General features: G+C 39.3%; 2 protein-coding genes across 2 annotated transcripts in view; one reads left to right on the top strand and one right to left on the bottom strand.

Moving 5' to 3' along the window:
- The window catches only part of ADAM9 (ADAM metallopeptidase domain 9), a 102483-nt gene extending 82595 nt beyond the window's left edge, over positions 1 to 19888 (bottom strand). Inside the window, exons 1-3 of the mRNA XM_059909413.1 lie at positions 19555 to 19888; positions 9510 to 9607; positions 6880 to 6938 (exon numbers count right to left, since the gene is read on the bottom strand). Of these exons, the coding sequence (XP_059765396.1) occupies positions 6880 to 6938; positions 9510 to 9607; positions 19555 to 19651 (254 nt within the window). The 5' untranslated portion in view covers positions 19652 to 19888. The remainder of the gene's footprint in view (positions 1 to 6879; positions 6939 to 9509; positions 9608 to 19554) is intronic.
- A 237-nt stretch (positions 19889 to 20125) lies between these two features.
- TM2D2 (TM2 domain containing 2) lies at positions 20126 to 26546 on the top strand. The gene is made up of 4 exons (XM_059909543.1): positions 20126 to 20456; positions 21286 to 21373; positions 23060 to 23175; positions 24166 to 26546. The coding sequence occupies exons 1-4, from the start codon at positions 20230 to 20232 to the stop codon at positions 24377 to 24379; spliced, it is 645 nt and encodes a 214-aa protein (XP_059765526.1). The 5' UTR covers positions 20126 to 20229; the 3' UTR covers positions 24380 to 26546.
- The last annotated feature ends 402 nt before the right edge of the window (positions 26547 to 26948 follow it).

The following is a 26948-nucleotide window of genomic DNA, read 5'->3' on the forward strand; positions in this document are numbered from 1 at the left end:
CTTTAACCCCCTCCTGTCTGGGTGGGAACAGATGCCTCGGGGCGACCTACACGCAGAGGTGGGGCCAAAACCAAAGCTGAACCCCAGGAGCTGTGTGAACAAAGAAGAGAAAGGGAAATTTCTCCCAGCAGCCTCAGGAACAGCAGATTAAATCCCCACAATCAACTTGATATACCCTGCATCTGTGGAATACCTGAATAGACAATGAATCATCCCAAAATTGTGGCAGTGGACTTTGGAAGCAACTGTAGACTTGAGGTTTGCTGTCTGCAACTGATTTGTTTCCGATTTTTATGTTTATCTTAGCTTAGTGTTTAGCACTTGTTATCATAGGTGAATTTGTTTATTCGTTTGGTTGCTCTTTTCTTTTTTTTTAAACTATTATTATTTTTTATAATAATTTTAAAAAATTATTATTTTGTTTTCCTCCCTTTTCTTCTCAGCCATGTGGCTGACAGGGTCTTGGTGCTCCAGCCTGATGTCAGGCCTGAGTCTCTGGGTGGGAGAGCCAAATTCAGGACACTGAACCACAAGAGACCTCCTGGCCCCACATAATATCAATTGGCGAGAGCTCTCCCAGAGATCTCCATCTCAATGCTACAGCCCAGCTCCACCCAACAGCCAGTAAACTCCAGTGCTGGACGCCCCATGCCAAACAACTAGCAAGACAGGAACACAACCCCACCCATTAGCAGAGAGGCTGCCTAAAATCATATTAAGTTCACAGACACCCCAAAGCACACCACCAGATGCAGACCTGCCCACCAGAAAGACAAGATCCAGCCCCACCCACCAGAACACAGGCACCGGTCCGCTCCACCAGGAAGCTTACACAACCCACTGAACCAACCTCACCCACTGGGGACAGGAAACAAAAACAACAGGAACTATGAGCCTGGAGCCTGAAAAAAGGAGACCCCAAACACAGTAAGTTAAACAAAATGAGAAGACAGAGAAATGAGCAGCAGATGAAGGAGCAAGGTAAAACCCACCAGACCAAACAAATGAAGAGGAAATAGGAAGTCTACCTGAAAAAGAGTTCAGAATAATGATAGTAAAGATGATCCAAAGTCTTAGAAATAGAATGGACAAAATACAATAAACATTTAACAAGGACCTAGAAGAACTAAAGAGCAAACAAACAATGATGAACAACACAATAAATGAATTTAAAAATTCTCTACAAGGAATCAATAGTAGAATAACTGAGGCAGAAGAAAGGATAAGTGACCTGGAAGATAATATAGTGGAAATAAATGCCACAGAGCAGAATAAAGAAAAAAGAATGAAAAGAATTGAGGACAGTCTCAGAGATGTCTGAGACAACATTAAAGGCACCAACATTCGAATTATAGCAGTCCCAGAAGAAAAAGAGAAAAAGAAAGGGTCTGAGAAAATATTTGAAGACATTATAGTTGAAAACTTCCTTAACGTGGGAAAGGAAATATGCAATCAAGTCCAGGAAGCACAGAAAGTCCCATACAGGGTAAATCCAAGGAGAAACACGCCAAGACACATATTAATCACACTATCAAAAATTAAATACAAAGAAAAAATATTAAAAACAGCAAGGGAAAAGCAACAAATAACATACAAGGGAATCCCATAAGGTTAACAGCTGATCTTTAGCAGAAATTCTGCAAGTCAGAAGGGACAGGCAGGACATACTTAAAGTGATGAAAGGTAAAAACCTACAACCAAGATTACTCTACCCAGCAAGGATCTCATTCAGATTCGACGGACAAATTAAAACCTTTACAGACAAACAAAAGCTAAGAGTATTCAGCACCACCAAAACAACTTTACAACAAATGCTAAAGGAACTTCTCTAGGCAGGAAACACAAGAGAAGGAAAAGACCTACAAAAACAAACCCAAAACAATTAAGAAAATGATAATAGGAACATACATATCAATAATTACCTTAAATGTAAATGGATTAAATGCTCCAACCAAAAGACATAAACTGGCTTAATGGATACAAAAACAAGACCCGTATATATGCTGTCTACAAGATACCCACTTCAGACCTAGGGACACATACTGACTGAAAGTGAGGGGATGGAAAAACATATTCCATGCAAATGGAAATTAAAAGAAAGCTGGAGTAGCAATTCTCATATCAGACAAAATAGACTTTAAAATACAGACTATTACAAGAGACAAAGAAGGACACTACATAATGATCAAGGGATCAATCCAAGAAGAAGATATAACAATTGTCAATATTTATGCACCCAGCTTAGGAGCACCTCAATGCATAAGGCAAATGCTAGTGGCCATAAAAGGGGAAATCGACAGTAACACAATAATAGTCGGGGACTTTAACACCCCACTTTCACCGATGGACAGATTATCCAAAATGAAAATAAATTAAGGAAACACAAACTTGAAATGACACATTAAACAAGATGGACTTACTTGATATTTATAGGACATTCCATCCAGCAAAAACAGAATACACTTTCTTCTCAAGTGCTCATAGAACATTCTCCAGGATAAATCATATCTTGGGTCACAAATCAACCCTTGGTAAATGTAAGAAAATCGAAATCGTATCAACTATCTTTTCCGACCACAAAGCTATGGGACTAGATATCAATTAGAGGAAAAAATCTGTAAAAAATACAAGCACATGGAGGCTAAACAATACACTACTAAATAACCAAGAGATCACTGAATAAATCAAAGAGGAAATCAAAAAATACCTAGAAACAAATGACAATGAAAACACAATGACCCAAAACCTATGGGATGCAGCAAAAGCAGTTCAAGAGGGAAGTTTATAGCAATACAATCCTACCTCAAGAAACAAGAAACGCCTCAAATAAACAACCTAACTTTACACCTAAAACATTTAGAGAAAGAAGAACAAAAAAAATCCCAAAGTTAGCAAAAGGAAAGAAATCATAAAGATCAGATGAGAAATAAACGAAAAAGAAATGAAGGAAATGATAGCAAAGATCAATAAAACTAAAAGCTGGTTCTTTGAGAAGATAAACAAAATTGATAAATCACTAGCCAGACTCACCAAGAAAAAAAGGGAGAAGACTCAAATCAATAGAGTTAGAAATGAAAAAGGAGAAGTAACAACAGATACTGCAGAAATACAAAGAATGTTGAGAGATTACTACAAGCAACTATATGCCAATAAAATGGACAACCTGGAAGAAATGGACAAATTCTTAGAAAAGCACAACCTTCTGAGACTGAACCAGGAAGAAACAGAAAATATAAACGGAACAATCACAAGCACTGAAATTGAAACTGTGATTAAAAATTTTCCAACAAACAAAAGCCCAGGACCAGATGCCTTCACAGGCAAATTGTATAAAACATTTAGAGAAAAGCTAACACCTATCCTTCTCAAACTCTTCCAAAATATAGCAGAGGGAGGAACACTCCCCAACTCATTCTACGAGGCCACCATCACCCTGATACTAAAACCAGATAAAGATGTCACAAAGAAAGAAAACTACAGGCCAATATCACTGATGAACATAGATGCAAAAATCCTCAGCAAAATACTAGCAAACAGAATCCAACAGAACATTAAAAGGATCCTATACCATGATCAAGTGGGGTTTATCCCAGGAATGCAAGGATACTTCAATATATGCAAATCAATCAATGTGATAAACCATATTAAGAAATTGAAGGAGAAAAACCATATGATCATCTCAATAGATGCAGAAAAAGCTTTCAACATAATTGAACACCCATTTATGATAAAAACCCTGCAGCAAGTAGGCATAGAGGTAACTTACCTCAACATAATAAAGGCCATATATGACAAACCCACAGCCAACATCGTTCTCAATGGTGAAAAACTGAAACCATTTCCTCTAAGAACAGGGACAAGACAAGGTTGTCCACTCTCACCACTATTATTCAACACAGTTTTGGAAGTTTTAGCCACAGCAATCAGAGAAGAAAAAGAAATAAAAGGAATCCAAATCGGAAAGAAGAAGTAAAGTTATCACTATTTGCAGATGACATGATACTATACATAGAGAATCCTAAAGATGCTACCGGAAAACTACTAGAGCTAATCTATGAATTTGGTAAAGTAGCAGGATACAAAATTAATGCACAGAAATCTCCTGCATTCCTATACACTAATGATGAAAAATCTGAAAGAGAAATTAAGGAAACACTCGCATTTACCATTGCAACAAAAAGAATAAAACACCTAGGAATAAACCTACCTAAGGAGACAAAAGACCTGTATGCAGAAAACTATAAGACACTGATGAAAGAAATTAAAGATGATACAAACAGATGGAGAGGTATACCATGTTCTTGGATTGGAAGAATCAACACTGTGAAAATGACTCTACTACCCAAAGCAATCTACAGATTCAATGTAATCCCTATCAAACCACCAATGGCATTTTTCACAGAACTAGAACTAAAAATTTCACAATTTGTATGGAAACACAAAAGACCCCGAATAGCCAAAGCAATCTTGAGAGAGAAAAACAGAGCCAGAGGAATCAGGCTCCCTGACTTCAGACTATACTACAAAGCTACAGTATTCAAGACAGTATGGTTCTGGCACAAAAACAGAAATATAGATCAATGGAACAGGAAAGAAAGCCCAGAGATAAACCCACGCATATATGGTCACCTTATTTTTGATAAAGGAGGCAAGAATATACAATGGAGAAAAGACAGCCTCTTCAATAAGTGGTGCTGGGAAAAATGGACAGCTACATGTAAAAAATGAAATTAGAACACTTCCTAACACCATACACAAAAAATAAACTCAAAATGGATTAAAGACCTAAATGTAAGGCCAGACACTATAAAACCCTTAGAGGAAAACATAGGCAGAACACTCTATGACATAAATCACAGCAAGATCCTTTTTGACCCACCTTCTAGAGAAATGGAAATAAAAACAAAAATAAACAAATGGGACCTAACGAAACTTAAAAGCTTTTGCACAGCAAAGGAAACCATAAACAAGACGAAAAGACAACCCTCAGAATTGAAGAAAATATTTGCAAATGAAGCAACTGACAAAGGATTAATCTCCAAAATTTACAAGCAGCTCATGCAGCTCAATCAAAAAAACAAACAACCCAATCTAAAATGGGCAGAAGACCTAAACAGACATTTCTCCAAAGAAGATATACAGATTGCCAAAAAACACATGAAAGGATGCTCAACATCACTAATCATTAGAGAAAGGCAAATCAAAACTACAATGAGGTATCATCTCACACCGGTCAGAATGGCCATCATCAAAAAATCTACAAACAATAAGTGCTGGAGAGGGTGTGGAGAAAAGGGAACCCTCTTGCACTGTTAGTGGGAATGTAAATTGGTACAGCCACTATGGAGAACAGTATGGTGGTTCCTTAAAAAAAACTAAAAATAGAACTACCATTCAACCCAGCAATCCCACTACTGGGCATATACCCTGAGAAATCCATAATTCAAAAAGAGTCATGTACCACAATGTTCATTGCAGCTCTATTTACAATAGCCAGGACATGGAAGCAACCTAAGTGTCCATCGACAGATGAATGGATAAAGAAGATGTGGCACATATATACAATGGAATATTACTCAGCCATAAAAGGAAATGAAATTGAGTTATTTGTAGTGAGGTGGATGGACCTAGAGTCTATCATACAGAGTGAAGTTAAGTCAGAAAGCAAAAAACAAATACCGTATGCTAATACATATATATATGGAATCTAAAAAAAAAAAAAAAAATAGTTCTGATGAACCTAGGGGCAGGACAGGAATAAAGACACAGACGTAGAGAATGGACTTGAGGACATGGGGTGTGGGAAGGGAAAGCTGGGACGAAGTGTGAGAGTGGCATGGACTTTTATATATTACCAAATGTGAAACAGATAGCTAGTGGGAAGCAGCTGCATAGCACAGGGAGTTCAGCTTGGTGCTTTGTGACCACCTAGAGGAGTGGGATAAGGATGGTGGGAGGGACACGTAAGAGGGAGGGGTTATGGGGATATATGTATACATATAGCTGATTCACTTTGTTATACAGCAGAAACTAACACAACATTGTAAAGCAATTATACTCCAACAAAGATGTTAAAAAAAGAAAAAGAAAAAGAAAAAAAAGCATAGGAATGCAGACCAGACATCGCACATGTATATACATCACTAGACTTACTGAGGTGGGATCAGGTGAAAATGACAAAATGAGAAGAGATTAAAAAGGGGGGTGAGAGACCACTGCTATGAACTGAATGTTTGTGTCCCCCTTCCAAAATCCTTATGTTGAAGCCCTAACCCACAGAGTGGCTGTATTTGGAGATGTGGCCACTAAGGAAGTTATGGTTAAATGAGGTCATAAGGCGGGCCCCTGAGCCAACAGGATTAGCGTCCTCACAAGAAGAGAAGCCAGAGAGCTCGCTCATCCACCTTCCTGTGCACACAGGCCAAGGAGAGGTCACGTGAGCACTGGCCAGAAGGTGGCCGTCTGCAACCCAAGAAGAGAGCCCTCACCAGACACTAACCCTGCTGGCACCTTGATCTCGGACTTCCAGTCCTGTGAGAAAATAAATGTCTGTTGTTTACGTCTGTAGTACTTTGCTGTGGCAGCTCTAGCAAACTGATAAAACTACTAAAGACTTCTTTACCCCCTGCTCAGCTGTTTCTTGGGCCAATCATGATTTTAAAGTTTTCTTAAATACAACTTTCTCTTCTTTTAATTTAGATTTATTTTCCTTTGCTCTAATATCAATGGAAATGCAAAATAGTATGGCTTTTTCCATACTTCTACTCTTAATATTCTCAACTTTTTATCAATCTACTAAGCAATATCTAACTAGAAAAGATACCCATACAGCACTGAAAAAAAAATTACTGAAAAGCCAAAGTAAATTAAATTTCTTACTTATTCCTTTCCAAGTGAATAATATGCTCTTTTCCTTCAGCTTGAATGACATAAGACACCTAAATGCACAAAGGAGAAAAGAACAATAAAACACTATCTTCTAAATAACTTTTCAACAACAGAAATTCCATCCTGAATGAAAATAACTTGGTACTGACTAGAACTATTTTATGAAAGAACCTTAAATATACTCATAAATAACAAAAATATACTCTGATCATCCCTACCTTCCTTTAATAAACTACTGTGGAAAACGACCTGCATGTTTACCTAAACTCTTCTTAAATTCATTTATAATTGAGCTATAACTTAAGGGATTATTTTTACTAAGTCCATCCCTGTATTACCTATAGTATAAAGTAGTTCTTCCTTTCGTTTTAAATGAAATGAACCTCTTAGTTTCAAAAGATATTCCCTCGTTCTGGTTAGACGAAATTAATAGCCTTTTATGATTTTATATCTTCACATGGCTCAACACATTTCATCGCTTCTAAACAGACTTTTTACCCCTCACGTGAACATCTTTGAAATCCGGATACATCGTACAGAGGCAGAGCATTCTAACTGGTAGCACTCTGTTCCTTTCTTAATTAAGTGGTACATTAAATAACAGTGTGATGAGGCAACTTACACTGACACATCCTCAGCTTGTGGGAGCCTCTTCTCTACCTCAAACGCTAAAATAACTTGCCCAGTGACTCACTGTTTCATTAGCAAGAAGCACTTAATGTGATCTCTAGAACCAGGGGATTCAACTTTGCCATAATTCTCATAAAAAAGACAGTCATGGAGGGAGTCAACAAATAATAATAGTATCAGAAGTGTCCTCTTATTCTCCCTACTGTTTCTGGACTCTAAGTGAACGTTTTGCCAAGAAACAGCAGGATCTCCTTTCCTAGGGCACTTCAACATCTGACTTCTAGGGCCGAGACCGAGATCCAGGTCCCGGGGTTCTGCTTCCACATCCTGTGTGGGGACCTCAGGACTCTGCCATCTACCTCCTTCTCCACTGAGGCATCAAAAATACCAAGCTCCTTCCAACGCCACAGTTTTGGCGTGTGCCTTTCTATCCTTTCTGCTCTTGGACAGACATAGGACGTAAAAACATCACTTTCATCTCCTCTGAGAAGAATTCTGAGGATCTGAGAATTGTTTTGTGATATTACATTCTTCCCCCAAACAGCTGCCTGGGTTGCTCATTCCCTTCCTTCTGGTCTTTGCTCTGCTCCAGGGTTACCTTCTTAGTAAGGTCTTCCCGGGCTGTCCCATTAAAAAACACAAACCCTCCTACCCCCTCACCCCCACCCCCAATTCCAACATTCCCCACCCCCTCCCTGCTTTAATTTTCCCCATAGCACTTCTTACCATCTTAAGTAATCTCTATTATTAATCTATATTGCTTATTTGTCTCCTCCTCTCCTCCCACGAGAATGGAAGCTCCACAGGGGCATGGAGTTTGTCTGTTTTGTTCACTGCCATATCCCCAGGGCTTAAACAGTGCTTCCACCTCTTCCCCAAATATTTATCAGGGTGCACGCAGGACATTTACTACAATCCCAAGTAGCTATGTGTGCAGTGTTGATAAAGGTCATCAGAGACACGATAAAGTGGAAAACATCGTCCCTGTGCTGCTAAGTGAAGAAAAGGGGAAAAATAACAATGAAAACACAAATTAATTCTACTCTAAAGGCAAAACAAAAATCAAAGAGTAGAATGTCCAGTTCAAAACAAAACAAGGAAAAATTATAAACTGTTCCACTGGAAGGAGATCTTAGAGTCATTTATTCCTTACTTATAAAGAAGTAAATGAAGACGAATGATCTACCCAATTCGTGGTAGCACCCAGAGGGAGGGCTAAGGCTAAAAGCTCTTGATGGTAACTCCAATGTTCTCTTCACTATGCCTAGTCCCTAAACAATGGACAAGCTGCCTTATCGTTAGAAATATATCGGCAATTCAGAGGTAATAAGCTAAACTCTCTATCCTTCATCACCTGTTACTGTTCAACTATAATAAAGTTAAATTATACTTCTATAAAGTTGAAGGGTTTGCAAAGTCAGTTAATATCCAAATATATTATTTCTGAGCTTTACAGTAAGAGAAAAATAGCATAAAAATTAATTTTTGTGCATTGGTTTCCCTGTTAGCATATTATGTTTCTTCTGATATGGAGATAAAACTTGCTTTTGAGCAAACATTCCCAGATATGAAATACATGCATATAACACACTACTATTCTCCAGTGTCAGTAAAGATACAGCATGTAGTACTCTACCTATCACACACTGACAGAGAGGTGAATTCTTATTCGTATAACAAGACCACTGTAACCATCACCAGTCAGGTAAGGGTCAGAAGTCTATGTAACCAGCATCCTACCCTGGTCATAGAATTTTACTTAACTGACTATTTCATCCTCTTATGTTTCAAGTTGATTATTTTGTCTTTAAAAAAAAAAAAAAAGCTACTAAGGATCAGTTTGTCACTTTACTAGAATAATGTCCAATGGACACCAGTGCCATAATCACTGGCTGACATTACTCACTGAACCAATCACTCCTGAAAATAACACCCTTGTCTTAAAAAAAGTGGAATTTAAATACATATATATTTCTCAAGAGATAACTTACCTGCTCTGAGTAGGGCCTAGGGGCTTCTCTTCTTTCTCTAGTTAATCTCCAAGGAGTTATTATTTCATAAGAAGAGAGATGGGAGGTCTGTTGAAAGCCTACAGAAAAGGGAATAACAAACATTATATAACAACTGAACCTGAGAAACTACATGTCCTAAAATACAATGGAAATCAAAAGCTGAATGTTCAATTCATAGAAAAATCATCTGATGTTCCCACACTAAAATATATATAGCTTTATACAAAGTTTTATAGGAAAATAGCAATATACTAGATAAGTATGAGGGGGAAGAAATGTATTTCTTAAAAAAGGATGTCAGCCTTTATCCAAACAGTATATACACAGCAATCATTTTCAAACAATTTTTAGCTATAAACCCTAATCCCTTGTCTTAAAAGAAATCTTAAGGCATAAACACAAGGAAAAAACTGCTCTGGTCAGGAAATGGAGGGAAGGCATCTAGAACCTGGCACCGTTCACTCCTGTCTCTTTTCCCACCCTCACCCAACATGAATGACAGCCCGAGATGGTACGGGGATACTTACGAAACAGTCAAAAGGACAATAAGAGGGAAAAGTTACTTTTCATGCCTGATGGATTAACTCTAATAAATACATACCTAACAATGTAGCAATTATCTCCAATGAAATTACTGCCACTAATCTGTCCTAAAAAGTTGAATAGATTAAATGTATTAAAAATGAAGTACTCAGAACCATCATGCAAGACTTCCTCCCAATTCCAATCCTGTACAGCTCACCACACAGTGGAATCACGTCTGAGTGGGGCCTGGGTTCTAAACTCATCACTTGAGAGGGGAGAGGGATAAACTAGGAGTGTGGAATTCACAGATACACACCACTATATGTAAAACAGATAAACAACAGGGACCTACTGAAAAGAACCTGAAAAAGAATGAACATATGTATACGCATAACTGAATCACTTTGCTGTACACCTGAAACTAACACAACATTGTAGATCAACTATAATCCAATAAAATTAAAAAAAAAAAAAAACCAAGGACCTACTACTGTATAGCACAGGGAACTATATTCAATATCTTATAATAATCTATAATGGAAAATAATCTGAAAAAAATATATATATATAAAAAACTGAATCACTTTGCTGTATACTTGATACCAATACAATATTGTAAATCAACTATACTTCAATGAAAAAAAAAGTAAATCTACCTAAAAAAATTAAAATGAAAATAAATAAGTAAATAAAACAATGAGCAGAAAGCCATTTTGGTTCATTGCATTGAAGCAGTCAAGCAGGATTTATGTATAAATACAAAGTTTTATTGTTAGGTTTCCATTTTGTATTTCTGAAATTATCAAAGGTATTAAATAATCATATATTATTTAAAAAATAAGATAACTGGAAAAAAAAGTAAACTCATCACTTAAGCAAAATTTGGGTATAATTAAAATGGCCCATTCAAATCCCTTAGGAAGGCACACCCCATGTTGGCATCTGATACAGTCTCTCAATACAACCAACACAATCTCTTCTTCCTCCAGCATAACTGCCTATGATGGCATGTCAGTTTGTTCAGAGAACTTGACGAAGTAGATGGTCACCATCTAAGGACCACGGATGAAAAATCTCTATCTCTATATGTCTCCATATACCAAAACCACATTTGTTATGAGGAGGCTTGAGAATGGCATACACAAACAGAAACACTGAGGGAAGAACAGATTCACAGCTTCTACTCAGTGGGGATCAATTTAGGAAATAAATTCATTAAGTAGAATTTCTTGAACAAATACGTGTCATGAAAAGGAGGAAGAGGGGACCATTATAAATTAAAAGAGCCATATAACCAAATGCAATATCTGGACCTATCTGGATCCTAATTAAAATAAATCAACAGAAAAAAAAAAAAATTCTGAGACAACCAGGGAAATTTTAACACTGTATAGATATGTGAGGATCTTGAGGAATTAGTATTAATTTTTTAAAGTGTAATAGGCATATTGTGGGTGATGTTTTCTTTAAAAGTCCTTATGTCATAGAGATTCATTCTGAATATTCAAGGGCAACATGACATGACATCCAGGATTCGCATCAAAATAATCCAGTGTGCGTTTGAGGGACGAGATACATATGAAACTATATTAAAACTGGGTAATGGGTACAGAGGAGTTCATTACTCTTCTCTCTACTGTTGTGTATGTTTAAAATTTTCGATAGTAAAATAATTATTTTTTAAGTAGTTATTTATCAGGAGTGGGATGAGAGGAGAGACTTTTCACTTTATAAGCTCTGTATTACTTACAGTGTCTATGAAACGTTACAATTACAACATATATCATATATATGAGACTATAAGATGTGTCATAAACAAATATGTAAGCATCATAAGTAAATGTACCAAACTTGTTTAAAGCGGCTACCACGATGGAATAGAACCAGAGAGTAATGAGATAAGGACTCAGGCTTTATTTCCTGTACTCATGCATGTCCGTATTGTTTGAATTTGTTTTTATAATGAGTATTTTGAAACCCCAAATTACCATTGAAATTAAAAGGGGGAAAAAGGAGTGTTTCTTCAATTAAAAAAGAAAAGCACAAACTATTTAAAGTACTGATTATCTACTATCTCAACACCTCCTGTCTTCCCATCAGCCTCATTAACCTCGCATCCAGACTATGATACCTTCTCACTCTTGCTCTCTCCTCTCCTTTGGATCCAAACTTATGTTCATTCACTCCTTAATTGCCTTATGCCTCTCAGATTTCTCAAATGCAGATTAAAATGAAGCATCTTCACCTAACCTTCCACAAGCTAACACTGTACATAAAAATGTCTATAACCTTGTCTAGTTTGGAATTTTTAAAGATACAATGTAAACAGGAAAATATAAATTATATCTCATTCAGTACATGTCATACTAACACTCTGCAAACTCTTTACCCATCAACCCCTTAAATCTTAATAATTAGGCATAACATACCATCTAAATGGGGCTTCACGTCATTACATAAAAATACCAGAAAGAGACTCCAATACTCACAAAAGCAACAAGGGGCTGGCTGATCTAAGGCATACTTACGACATACTATGATAAAATATCTTTCAGATATTTGGAGTTGCCAACTGGGAGCCGTGTCAAAAGAAATCCATGGCCTTGATAGAAGCAGGCTTCAAATCACTAAGTAGAAATATCCTTCATCCTAAATTAACTGAGGTACCGGACTATTTCCTCACCCAGAATAAACCTTCCAAGGACCTTCAGTTTTCTCAAATTCCTAAAAACACCAATTTCAATATTATCCTTAATATTTTTCTTTTAGATCATGGTAATTTGTTCAACTACTAAGACAGTCACTCTAGAAGTAATGGCAGGAACAGATGGCAGGAATAAATGCTTTCAGTGGGTTACAGAGAAGAAGCTCCATATGATAAAAAAAAGTCAATCATCCTGTGCATTTATATGCAACTTCCTATGATTCTATAATTATTTCAAAGTAAAAGATTTCTTAAGTAAATCCTTACAGGCAGGGATAAAATGTTAATAGGCTCAGGCAACTGTTATACTAGAAGCTAAACAATATGCAACTAAACTGAAATCTTTTCATCACAGCTCAGAAGCAAACATCACAGAGAAAAAGAAATGCCTCAGAAAAGACAACTACAAATGAGCAGGCACATATTTAAAGAGCTCTCATTTTGAAACATGTTAAGTGACTTTATAAGGTCACATAGCTAGTTTCAGGCCAGGACTGAAGCTACGGATCTTTTACCTAGATTGTTAGAGAAGAATGAAAGTCCAATAAAGGAATATAAGACACATTCTAGCCTTTCTTCCATTTTAATGCACAATTCTTGTTTTGAAAAAAATATAAAAACTAATCATTTATTTTTTAAAGGCTTTCAACATTATACCACCCCAAAATAACTTCTATTTACATATAAGAGCTGTTATTCTGATACGGACTTCTTGGTTTTAAAATCCAAGGATCCACTTTCTGAACGCCATAGGAGTTCCAAAACATCATAAGAAATGCACATATTTTGCTTATGTCATTGAAAAACAATATACACTGGTTGTATGAAACGCCTTCTTCCTGTATTTTTTTCAACATTTCTTCATCCCTAGTCCTGGCTTATTTTTATTCTTTTTCCCGTTCATACCTTGCATAGATTTTCCCCAAATTCCTTTTATTTTTTTTTTTAATTCCAAATAGTAGCACTTTCTCATGGGAATCTAAAGATCAAGTTTCCCATGTCACTATAAAGGACGTGCATCAACTTTATTTGTACTATAAAGCTTCAGCCTCAGCACTATTGACATTTGAGGCCAGAAAATTCTTTGCTGTGGGTGTTTTTCTGTGCAATGTAGGATAGCTAGGATCATCCCTGACCTCTACCCACCACTGGCCAGAGGCACCACCAGTGTGACAACTAAAAATATCTTCCAGATGCCTTCTGGGGGCAAAATCACCCCCCCTGAAAACCACTGGTATAGAGTTCACAATGAAAACTAAAATCTTAATACAATCAGCTCCATGGAAAATACAAACTATTTTATCAGAATTTGACAGAATTTGATGCACACCATCAAAAGTCACATTACTAGAAAACATGGGCCGGAGATAAAAGTTAAGAGTTGAGGGCTTCCCTGGTGGTGCAGTGGTTAAGAATCCGCCTGCCAACGCAGGAGACGGGTTCCAGCCCTCGTCCGGGAAGATCCCACACGCCACGGAGGAGCTAAGCCCGTGCGCCACAACTTCTGAACCTGAGCTCTAGGGCCTGAGGGCCACAACTACCAAGCCCACGCACCACAACTACTGAAGCCCACGTGCGTAGAGCCTGTGCTCCGCAACAAGAGAAGCCACCGCAGTGAGAATGCCGCGCACAGCAATGAAGAGTAGCCCCCGCTCGCCGCAACTAGAGAAAGCCTGCGTGCAGCAACGAACACCCAACACAGCCAAAAATAAATAAATAAAATAATAAATAAATTTATTAAAAAATAAGTAAGAGTTGAAACATGAAACTTAAAGTGTCTTAAACTTAGTAAAAGAAAGAAAAAGGTGTTAGTTGCCCTTCTTTCTTCCTTTAACTCCTTAGATATTTTTACGTACTGTGTTTTGGAGGAAGTCTAAATACATGTTTTGTAATAGCATCTGAGAAACTGAGTCCCCCTAAAAATGAGTCCCCTTACTGAGTTTATGATTAATCTCTTTATTCAAAACTTTATCCCCTTTCTTGCCCCCTCTGACCTCAATCCTGAGCTAACTGAACACTAATCAACCAGAGTCAGATGACAAAGATTGCTGTTGTTGATAACATCATTATGTGCCTAAAACTGCTGTTGTAGATACTACTATCATTCACGTACAAACTCAGGTTGCTTCTCCAGGGCAAGATGCCCTCATAGGCCCCCAGCCATGGACCACCTGGCCAGAGAATGCAAACCAGAGGCATTCTGACTCCCAAAACCAGGATTAAGAAATGTCAGAAGATGATGATTAATCCCAGCATCTTTGTTCTTCCCCTTTAAAAAAAAAAAAAAAACACACACTTCACTCAAAAAGCCAAGCTGGAGTGGATCTGAGACTTGTCTTCCACTCCCTTGCTTGGCGCCCTGCAACATACCCTTACTTTGCTGCAAACACCCGCTGTCAGAGTTTGGCTTTCTGTGCCCTGGACACAGAAGCCCTTCCTCAGTTACAAAGGTAGACGGATATCAGTTAAAAGAATTCTACCTAATTGCAAAGCAAACAAATGTAAACCCTCAGCCAAGGGCTTTTCTCCTTTCCTTCCCGCCTACTGTGTAAACAAAGAGCCACCCTTAAGTACTTTCACTATAGAAAATAAACCTGGGTTTCACATACAAGATGAAGAAGATAATTCTGTTGTCTGAGTTATTTCTTGAAGAGAAATTGCAATTAGATCCATAAATTGCTGTTATTTTGAGCCATATATTTCCATTCCATTCACAAGGTCAGTGCCAAGTAAACATATATTATATATTAATAGCTATCTTCAAACATAATTATAATTTCCACTGTTATGTCCTACATTCTGACTTTTTTCCGTTACAATTTTTTTTTACATTTAAAAAGAAACAGGGCTTTTGCTACTGTTTGTTTGTAAGTGGCCCTCTGGGAAAAACACTCACCATTTATAAGATTTAATGCCCTAAAGAATTTTAATTCCTCTACCAAGGAATTTAAGTTTCTTGAAACAAAGGACGGTACCTTACTCATCCCCTATTTCCTGCACTGGTACAGTAGATATTCAACAAATGTATTGAGTAAATGACCTCTTTTGATCTTTACAGCTATACATACATAGATCTCATAATTGCAAATTATCATGTACAACCTAAAATAAGCTTTATTTTTTATGATTAGCATCTTTCGTATCAATTTTCCACAAATCCTCACGGCCCACACATTTGTCATGTTAATACAATGCCACATTTCACTGTATTACTCTGCCATTGACTGCTTACCCTCCCCTCTGAAGCAGCCAATGTGTCAATAGATGGGGAACAGGCTCTCCCAGGCTCTACTTGTATGAGAGTTCTTAGGGGCTACTAAAGGAAGGGGTAGGGGGCACCTTTCAAAAATGAGTTAAGCCATAAAAAAATCTCATTAAAAGGAAAATGTGTCAAAGGGAAAGAAGCATTTCCCATGTATGGGAATGGGTTTTGTCCTACAGTATGACAAATGTTTGGCGGTGACATCATTTTTACTTATTATAAGCTGAAATACTCTAATTCTTACGTTAAAATCAACATAAACCGATACGAAAACAACTGCATATTTAAAAACTGACCGAAGTATTTATAAGTGAACTTCTCAGGTTCCCTAACTCATTCTTAAAGGGCGTGATTCAAGCAGTACCCGACACATGATCACTTTGGGGAAAACGATTTGACTGAAATAACACTTTCACAAAATGAAAAATAAACTACAAATAATATATGAACAAGACTATACAATTCAAAGTGCAATTCAACTTTAATTCGGTCCATGTTGGCCCCATTCAAAGGCAGGGTGGTTGGGAGGTTAGTTACTGAGATACCTAGAGGACCAGATTTACTTATGCGGCAGTCCCATAGTTCTGACACAAAGGTGGCATAACTCCAAGACTCTGCTATATACTAGGCATCAAAGAAAAAAAAGAAATATCATGAGGCTATCTATGTCATATATTTGAGCTTGTGGCTATTCCAAGAAAATGCTTCCAGTTACTTAAAGCTTGCATCTTTGGGGGGATTCTACCATAAAATAGGATTTAAAAATAATAATAATAATATATATATATACACACACACACACACACACACACACATATAAAGTCAACTTTGGTAAGGTAAAAATTATTTATTTATTTATTTAAATTTGGCCTCGCCACTCAGCTTACAGGATCTTAGTTCCCCCACCAGGGATCGAACCTGCACCCCCGGCGGTGAAAGCATGGAGTCCTAACCACTAGACCGCCCAGGAATTCCCGGTAAGGTAAAATTTAAAGTGTGTTTGGAAAACTGTCTTGGAACCCAGCAACTTGTTCTGTGCATATTTTAATTATAAATGTTTTAGTTTTTACATAAAAGTCTGAAACTCAAATTATCTTTATATTTAAAAGACTACATTCTCCTATTCAGAACAAACATACCAAATTCAAATAATTCACAGGCACCTAAAAACAAAATTAGTACAGACCTAAGTTCTTACCATGTAGTTCATCTTATAGTGATTCACCATGAGTAAGCCTTAAATCTCATTTCTTCTAGAATTCTAGTCTTGAAAAAAAAAAAATTCTAGGTCTGCACATCATAATCACTATCTTAAAAGAAATCAGATGAGGTTTCATACCTGCCTGATTCCCTTTGTTATTTTTCACAGTGATACAAAGGTACCTTTGTCATCCCCAGTTTAAAAAAATATATAGTTTACTGTGTCAGCTTTTGAGAATTTACACTGCATTTCCTCATCGACACAATGTTATAAATGGTAAAAAAAAAAAAAAAAATCCTACAAAACCTATTTAACTCCTAATGTAACTGGATGTGTAGGTGGTACTTAATGAGTAAGCAAATTCCTCTTTCATTAGCAAAAAAGGTTTCAGTGCTGCTTTAAACATCCTGTATTGCAAAAATTCGGTCAGCTGATTTTGGAAGAACATTCCCGTAGGGAAACATGAGTTGACTCATTGCACACTAGTACAAAAGCCTCTTAACTGCTCTCTCCCAGCCTCCAGTCCCTCCCTCCTATATTCTGTCCACCACTGTGTAGCCAGTTATATTAATCGCAAATCTAGTTATGTCACATCCCTACTTAAAAACCGTCCTGCCCAAAGAACTTCCTCCAGGGTAAAGTCCAAACCCCACAGCACATCACAAGAAGACTCTCCCCAGCTGGTACCAACCTACCTTGGTTTTTTCCGTGCCTCCCTTTCATGTAGACTGTCTGGTGACATTCTCATAATTCCCTAACTAGTCGTGTCCTCATACCTCTCCATACTCTTGCAAAAACCCTTCTGCTTAGAAAGAATTCCTACTCCTTTCCTTGAACATTCACCTATATAGATCAGTTCAAATATCACTTTCTCGATAAAACCTTCCCCTATATCCCTCAGATAGACTCAGCACATTTGGTCACCTCCTGCCCCTCTACAAGCATTAAGCTTGGTGTTTATAGGCGTTTGATAAACGCTGACTAAATTTTGAAAGCATACACATGCTTCAGTGAGGGACTGGCCATAAACTGTTAAAGCTGCTGTTGGAAAACATAAGGATATTCCATCCATCTATATGCGGGTATTCAATAAACAGACAGAATCATGGATTACTAAAACTCCAGATGTTTAACCTACTTCCCCTTAAACGTTGGTAAATGTTAACCATATAGAATACTACAGCAAAAAAAGTCTCAACCATAAAAGATTGGGTAGCTTCCCATTCAATAAAGTTTCAGCATTTAGAACTTCAAAATTCCTGCAATGGGGCAAATTTACCTAATTGAAAAAGAATAAACCAAACATAAGAAAAAATTTAAATTTAGTCCTGCCCTGAAATCTTCACCTTGGAACAACTCTCAAGATAAAGATTTAGTAGAAACCCCCATTCTCCATCATACTCTATGGCTGATAAACAAAACACAACCGTGCAAACAATAATTTAACACGAGCCAAAATAAAGAAAGAAGGTGTTTCCAGAAAGAAGCTAGTGTGTTGGCGATTTGTTTCCACTATGTTTGGGCATCTCCAATACAAATACGTTATATATTCAAGGTTAGTTTCACAAGTCAAAAGCGATTTCACATAAATGATCTAATTCTCACTATAATCCTGTGAGTTAAGCAGAGCAGGGATTATTTGTCCGTATTTTAGATATTACCAACCCAATAAAAAAGAAGATAAAAGACCGTTTGGCTATAGAAATGTAGCACTTCGTTTCCAAAAAAGTATTCTTACAACAACAACAAAATGGCCCAAGAAAAAAATAAGACGACCCCCCCCCATTCCATCGCTAAATTTAGCTCTGTGTACCTAGTGGTGACTCCGCTAATAAAATGAACATCAAAATTTCAAATCATGATAACCTGGAGCAAAAGTTCCATCTCCCGGTCTGCTTCCCAGTGACATTGACTGGACAAGCAAGAGCAAGCTCCATTTCTCAAAGCACTTCTCAAAACCTCCGCTCGCACCCAGCCTCCAAGGCTCTCAGCCGAGTCCCCGAGGTCAGGGTCGCACCCAGAGTCGCCCCGAGAGGGTCTGGGGGCCCCAGCCTTGCGCGAGATGGGGGTGGGGCGCGCCGCAAAAGGCTCTGCCCAGCATGAGACCGAGGACGAGGAACCAGACCCGAGAACAGTGCCGAGAAGAATTTGGGGCGCCAGACCCCGAGCCTCGGGTCCGAGCACTGTCCACACACAGCTGAGCGGCTCCGCCTCCGACTCCGGGTTCAGTCCCCAGGCCAGGCCCCTCCACTCCCAGGCACCACGGGGTAACTCCGAGCATCCCAGCCCTAGGAAACCCGAATCCCAAAGGGTCCTGGGGGCGGACACCCACCTGACCGAGCCCCACCGAGGGCTGGGCTCACCAAGCCGAACAAGAGCAGCCACAGGAAGCAGAGGGTCCCAGAGGGCGAGCCCGCGCCCGATCCCATCTCGGCCGAGTCCGCAGGTTCCCCTCAACACTCGGTCGCCCCTGCCTCCGCCCGCTCCACCATTTCCCAGCCCTGCCGGGGCCCCAGAGCTGGCAGCGATGCGCGCGCTCGGCACTGACGCAAGTCGGCTCTGGTCCGAGCTCGCTCCCGACGCGGCGCTGGCTACACTGACGTAGAGAGCGATCCGTCCCCGGCGGGAGAATGGACTTTCTTTCGGGCCCCTAAGACCCTCACTAGTCTGCTCCGCCCATCACTATCCGCCCCGCCTCCTCCCTCCAAGGCCCGCCTACTTCGGGGGTCGAGGGAGCCCATTGGAGAAAGCAATCGAGGCAAAAGAAGGCGGAGCGTGAGACCCAGAAGCGGAATTGACAGGCACAAGGGAAGCGCAGCCCCGCCTCCTGCGCAGCCTCTTCTTATTAGCTGTCGGGGTCGGGCGGAGCGTCGAGCTGCTCTCCCATTGGCTGTTTGGCGGCGAGGAGCGGGGCTACGCGGAGAGGCCTGACCAGGCAGGGCTTGGGTCGGCGGTGCCGGCCGGCGTTTGAGCTTGAGCCTGGGTCTCCGCCACTGGGCCCGGGAAGATGGTGCTGGGTGGTTGCCCGGTGAGTTACTTACTTCTCTGCGGCCAGGCGGCTTTGCTGATGGGGAATCTCCTGCTGCTGCATTGTGTCTCTCGGAGCCACTCGCACAACACTACCGCCGAGCCTGAGCCCACATCCGCTGGCGCCGCCCACCCGGAGGGCTCCACCGGCTCCGCGAGCTGGGAATATGGCGACCCCCACTCTCCAGTCATCCTTTGCTCTTACCTGTAAGCTACGCAGTCGTCGAGGCGGGTGGAGATGGAGATGGGGCCTGGGACATATGGGTGTTATGCAGGGGAGAGGGAGGGAGGGAGACAGGCTGCTTTTTTCCCCCAGACCCTCTCCACCTGAGGACCTGATAGTCAACACGCGGGAAGTAAGTATCGTGACGGGTTTCTCACTCGTCTCACTCATGCAGGGGAAAACCCTGTGTGTCGGTGGCAGATCCTTTGGGATCCCCAAAGAGGAGAACTGGGGAGGAGTGACATCATATAGCCTCCGGAAGAAGTGTACGGGTTGTGCCTTCTCTGTCCTGCTCCCTTTAACCTAAGGAGAAACCATCGTAGGTGCTGCTACTGAGTGGGGCACAATTGGAGTAAGTTATTTGTACCTACAAGGCACTTCCTTCCAAAAAAAAAAAAAGAATATCCTTACTGTTGCAGAGCCAAGTCAAAATTTTTAACATCTCTTTTAAGTCAAATAAGAAGAGGCGTTTGGGAAATGCAAAGAGGGCTGGGAATCCTTCGGCTTCAATTTTGCCCTCATACCTTGTGGCTGTTTGCCTAGGAAGAGATGAAGCCATGGCAGAGGTAGAATCCGTGTCGAAATAGGACCAGAAACACGCCCCTGGCACAACCGAAGGGTCATTTGGATGGCTGTTTGACCGGCTGTGCTTCAGCCTAACTGACAGCACTTCTTGTCTTTGGGAAGAGTCAGAATGAAATTAACCCCCAGAAAACTTAAATTTCTCTTGCCTGTTTTGATTATATACATGTAAACAGCCATTTGCAGAACCTTAATGATGATGACAATGATGCTTTTACTGGTGATTTACAGACCCGATGAATTTATAGAATGTGAAGACCCAGTGGATCATGTTGGAAATGCAACGGCATCCCAGGAACTCGGTTATGGTTGTCTCAAGGTGGGTTTTTGTTTTGTTTTGTGAGCAAACTCTTCCATAGAGAAATAGTACTGGCTAAATGCTGTTACAGAAAAGTATAAGGGGCATGAAGTTACCTTTTTGTAAAATTCATTGGAATGACTGTTACTGGAAATTTACAGCATGGCTAGGGTCAGTGGCTGAACAAGACATTTAGTTTCCTCAGGAAGAAGCAGTCTCTGTGCCAAAACTACCCAGGTGCAAAGACCAACCTGTCTTTGGTTCCTTTGGCCATTGAGATTGACAGATTTGGAACTCAAATATCACCCCTGACAGTCCTTCAAGGTATGTACTTTCCCGAAAGAGCAAAAGAAAGGTTTAGGCAGTTTCTAAAACTGATGATGGATTGAGCAGTATCTTTGTTACACATGCATTTGGGGCAAAGATCCTCTTGCCAGTGACCTTTCTTTTCGCCACACAAGCAGTTTCCACTGTGTCCTTAGGAAATGGTAGGGTCTATCAGTATATGTCTTTGTAGGAGGTTATAGCATTCAGGAGAAGCCTTTGATAACAGTGGCCTCTTGGAATGGAAAGAAGCCATTCAGTTCCATTAATAATATCCCTAAAGCTGGATGCATGCTTCCTAGTCAGTCTCCCCAAAACCAGTCAAGTTCACATACTTCCTCCCCACTGTGGACTCACCATTATGTTATATCATGCTACATAATGCAAGTCAAGACAGAGTCAGCTATAAGAGAATTATGGAGAATATTCTTTGTGCTAAATCAGACACAGAGGAATAAACCTGAAAGTAATAAGGCCAAAAAGGCCACTCTTACTGCAGTCATGTGTAAAGAAATATTTTCAATACAATGAGATTTTGTTCTATGGGTAATTATTGATAAAAGTTTGAGTGAGTATTGTATAGAGATCACTTACTTTTACCCATTTTCATTAAACACTGTGTTGATCCTGTCAAGGTGCTCGGACTGTCACTTCCCCCAGAAGTCCTGGAGGACTGTCAACATTCAGGCACCCGTGTCCTGGGGGAGGACCCACCCCTTCCCTTTGAGGAATGTTCCAGCAAAAGCAGTAGTGAAGCACTTAATAAGGTGCCAGTGGAGAATGTACAGCTGTGCTTTCTGTGCAAGCATTCAGTTACACAAAGGGTCAGAGGTCCTGTTCTGAAATTTTTTGCTGGAATTAAAACTTATACTATAGATGTATTACAGACATCTGAAAATCACAGTTTCGTGACCGAGGTGAAGTCCTGAGTCAGTTGCTATTCTGAGTTCTTTCCTAATGATGTTCATTTATAATATGTATAAAACAGACCTCAACTACACATTGACTTTTTAAATACCCTTCCCCAAATGTTCAGTAATGTGCTCTTTTTTTCCCGTAAATACAGGATAAAGCATTGTGTCTATTCTAAATGGCATTTAATGAAACTGATTATAAACTTTTTTATTATATTATTAAAGAAGGCAGTCATAAGGAAAGAAAAAAAAAAGAGGAGTTTATTTAAAACAATGTACATTTAGGATGGACTAATGTAAAATCACTTGAGGCATGTCACTGCATTCCTTGCTCTTTAGCATAGCTTTACCTCACCTTTGTTAGAATAATTATTGTCCTGAGTCAGCTTTTACTAATATAAAGATATATTTTGTGTTACTTGCTCTGGTGAGTTTGGTTGGTTGTTTTGTTTTGGTCGTTCTTCCCCAGTTCGGTGGTCAGGCCTACAGTGACGTGGAACACACCTCCGTACAATGCCGCGCCCTGGATGGAATCGAATGTGCCAGTCCTAGGACCTTCCTACGAGAGAATAAACCTTGTATAAAGTAAGTGTGACTCTGAATGGAGTCGTTGTTACTTGGATGGAGGTGGAGCTGTTTTGTGATTTCTTGATGTGACTTTTTCTTTTACCGTAAGTGTTAAAGGGGCAACATGATTACTACTGTGCATCCTCTATGGACACCAGCAATGTAGTTATAACAGAGGGGACACTGGACAGGAGACCGGAGGCTGTACCTTCTAAATGTCTCTTTCACCAACCAGCTAAGGACCTTTGGCCACCCAGAGTCTCTATCCTCTCATCTGAAAAATGAAGGAGTTGGACCAGATGATGTAGCTCCAGAAGTCCTAGGATAGGCATAAATCCTTTGAAAACAGCCTTAGAATTTCAGGAATAAAGATTTTATTACAAAAAGTATGGGCCATTCTCCCTGAAAATCAGGTATTACCTTAAAGAATTAGGGTTACTTCTGTAAACTCCGCTTGAAGGCACAGAATTTACTATACCATTTGCTAATGGAGAGTCTGTGACTGTGTTAAGTGATGCTGTTAGAGCATCTGCAATTGACTGTCATCACAGTACATAAGACAGAAGACCTTACAAAGAAGTCCCGTTTTTAGGTGCCACAAAACAGCAGAAAAGGAATATGGAGATCAGTATTCATTTAAAGGAAGGTAACACCTCTTTAGAGAACTACATTCAGAACTGCAGCCTCCCTCGGGAAAGGAGCCTGTGTAGGAGGGATGGGGGCCCAGACTCCACGCCTACCAGGATACCTGTCGTGCAAATGTGCTTGATAGTTTCTTGTCCAGTCCAGCTCTGTATTGGTTCCTATAGGTCCTCCATACCTTAGCAAGTACTCTTTTGAGACTCTAGACAAACTAGAGATTTTCCTTTTTGGGGGCGGGGGGGGGGGGCAGTTAACAGGTCACAGAGGGACTGCCCCACCATCTTTTCACTTATGTGAAATTCACTAATCGTTAAGTGTTTTCATTTTCACGTGGTAAACATCTTCCTCTTAATTCCCTTTGTGTAGGTATACCGGACACTACTTCATAACCACTTTGCTCTACTCCTTCTTCCTGGGATGTTTTGGAGTAGATCGTTTCTGTCTGGGACACACTGGCACAGCAGTGGGGAAGCTCTTGACACTTGGAGGACTTGGGATTTGGTGGTTTGTTGACCTTATTTTGCTTATTACTGGAGGGCTGATGCCAAGTGACGGCAGCAATTGGTGCACTGTTTACTAAAAAGAGCTGCTACCGTGGCCCAGAGAGGTAAGTCTCCTGAATTCATCTCTACAGGCTCAGAACTCTTCCTTATTATCAGACCTGACCATTGCCTTCCTCTTTGGAGGGAATGGCTTTGGTTAGGAAGGTTTCTTTGGACTGTGGATTTTCAACCCAAACTTTACCTTGCAGACTAGAAATGACAAGCAAACAGTATTGTGGGTATCAAGTTTGCACCTTTCCTCATATACAAAAAATATAAAGGATAGTGATTAACTTATAAGCTGCAGAAGGGTTTCCATACTCTTTATTTCTGTGCGTTGCTGTATAATCAATCCTTTGGAGCAAGTGGACCCAACAGGATAAGCAAAGTGAATATTTTTAGCCTTGTGCCTTTTGTGACCCTGAGTCCTCATGCGGTGGAGATCGGAAGCTGAACCAATGAAAATCTTCAGAAGTAGAAATGGCGATGGATTTTAATACACACTGAAATTCTGACTTTCTGAATTTAAATTGCAGAATAAATGTTGCCAACCTGGAATGCTCGTTTGGGTGTTTTCAGTAGGTAGCGTGAAACTCAAAATTATATTTGTTGTGCTTAAAGCTAAGCATTTGAACTGAGCCTGATAATAAACCCTATTGTTTCATCATTATTATGCCTGAGAGGGAATATATCCAGTACAGTAATTTCCTCATTCCAGATATGTTTTGGAGAGCTGAACATGGCTGAGTTCAGCTATCCTCTTGGCAGACTTTTCCTATCAAAAAAGTAGTATTTACCAGTTTAGAGAGCCCATGTTGTAGACTAGTAAAAAAAAAAAAAAAAAAAGATTTCATACAAGTAACTGTAAATCTGTTCTTCATGATTAGGTAAGATAATATGAGGGGCCTCAGGCCCCTGGAAAGAAAAGCAGACTCTTCCTTAAAGGATATTACTACTGAGTGCTGGGTAGAGTTAGGATGTGATCTGGGGGGCAAAGAGAAACTGAACACATTCTGTCAAAATAAGCATGGTACCAATATCTGTCAGTGTGGGCTATAGCAATCAGTCATAGGGAAAGAGACAGCCAAGGTTTCGAGTTCCCAAATCACTGGGAATAAAAGAAAATGTTCTGAATTATAAGTGGTTTTTAAAAATTAGTTCCCATCCCTTGCAATCTGAGTTAAAAAGGATATAAGGCAAAAATATAAAGTAAAAATGGGGTTTGTAAGGTAAATCAAACTAAGAGCCTGCTATTTGGGCAACTTATAAATTCTAGAAACAAGGTAGAACTGCTCAAAGTTAAGTCTCATAATAATTGACATAAAGACCAAGAATCCCAGTTAAAATAACTCTGAATATGCTCTGTCATTATGAAGTTTTCCTAAGAGTTTCAGCTTTATTATCTCTGATTAATATGACCACTGTTCTTACAGTATTAAATGGTGGCAATTATGTAAAAGTTAAAACAGATTATTCTATTTTTCCTGAAAGTTATGTACCACGTTGACCTTAATCTTCTTTATAACAGTAATAATTGACAGATTCTTATTTAGAATCTCTACACTCTAAGGCAGTATATTTTAAATTGTGGGTCATGAAGAAACTGGACCTTCTCCCCAGAAAAATGCACAGAAACATAAAATTTTGCATAGAACTTAAGAGGGTTCAAGGATGCCCCCTTTTAAAAAGAAAAGGAAAAAAAAAAAAAACTTCTAAGAAAAATCTGGAAAACAAACTAAAATTGAAATCTTACCCCAAATAAGATACTACTTTAAAACCACAAATCCTGCTTCATCTCACCCAAAAAAAAAAAAAAAAAAATCTCCTTAAGGATATTCACAAACCCCATCAAAAGCTATTTTCCTTTAAAAATAAAAAATAAACTGTGGCAGCTTTCAGACTCAAAATCATTAATCATTAGTGTTTCCAGGAGGAAGAGCTTGGGTAAAGAGGTAAAAGTCTGTAAGTTATTAAATTTTGTATTTTATAGAAGAAGCCCTTCTCACAGAAAAGGTGATGGGGATCGAAGTTGTTTCCACTGCTAGGTGACAGCCTGAGAATCTTTACATTCCTCTGTGACGATCCGCATTTGTCAGTTTCAGTGTGGCTTCTAGGTGATGCCCATCCTCTGTATTCACAAACCCTGGCCAAATGTGATACAACCTGAAAAACTATTTGAATAAAGGAATATTTTGAAAAGTGTGATTTCCTTTGCACTCTGGATTCAGTGTGTTTCTTAATATTTGGTAGATAGATCTATTTGTTTGTGTATGTTTGTGTTATATCCAGTTTGTGACTATAGAGAAGTTTTTAAATACTGAAGTGTCCTTCTTGTCAAGGTTAAACTAGAAACTCTGCCTGTTTTCAGTTGTTTCCTGTCTTTAAATAAAATTTTATCAGCTCCCCAGACTTCCTGGCACCGTGTCCTTCTTCCACTTGCCTTAGGAATGCTTCTTAGCAGCAGTTACAACACCCCCAACCTAATGGTTCCGGAGTGTGTGTATGTGTGTTTTAAAGCATTCATTTTCCTTTATAAAAAAGAGATCCTAAAACCCCTTGCCATCTTTGGCACATCTTCAATACAAACCAGGTAGTAAAGCTTTGGTT

This window comes from Balaenoptera ricei, chromosome 21 (genome assembly GCF_028023285.1).
Source record: "Balaenoptera ricei isolate mBalRic1 chromosome 21, mBalRic1.hap2, whole genome shotgun sequence".
NCBI lineage: Eukaryota > Metazoa > Chordata > Mammalia > Artiodactyla > Balaenopteridae > Balaenoptera > Balaenoptera ricei.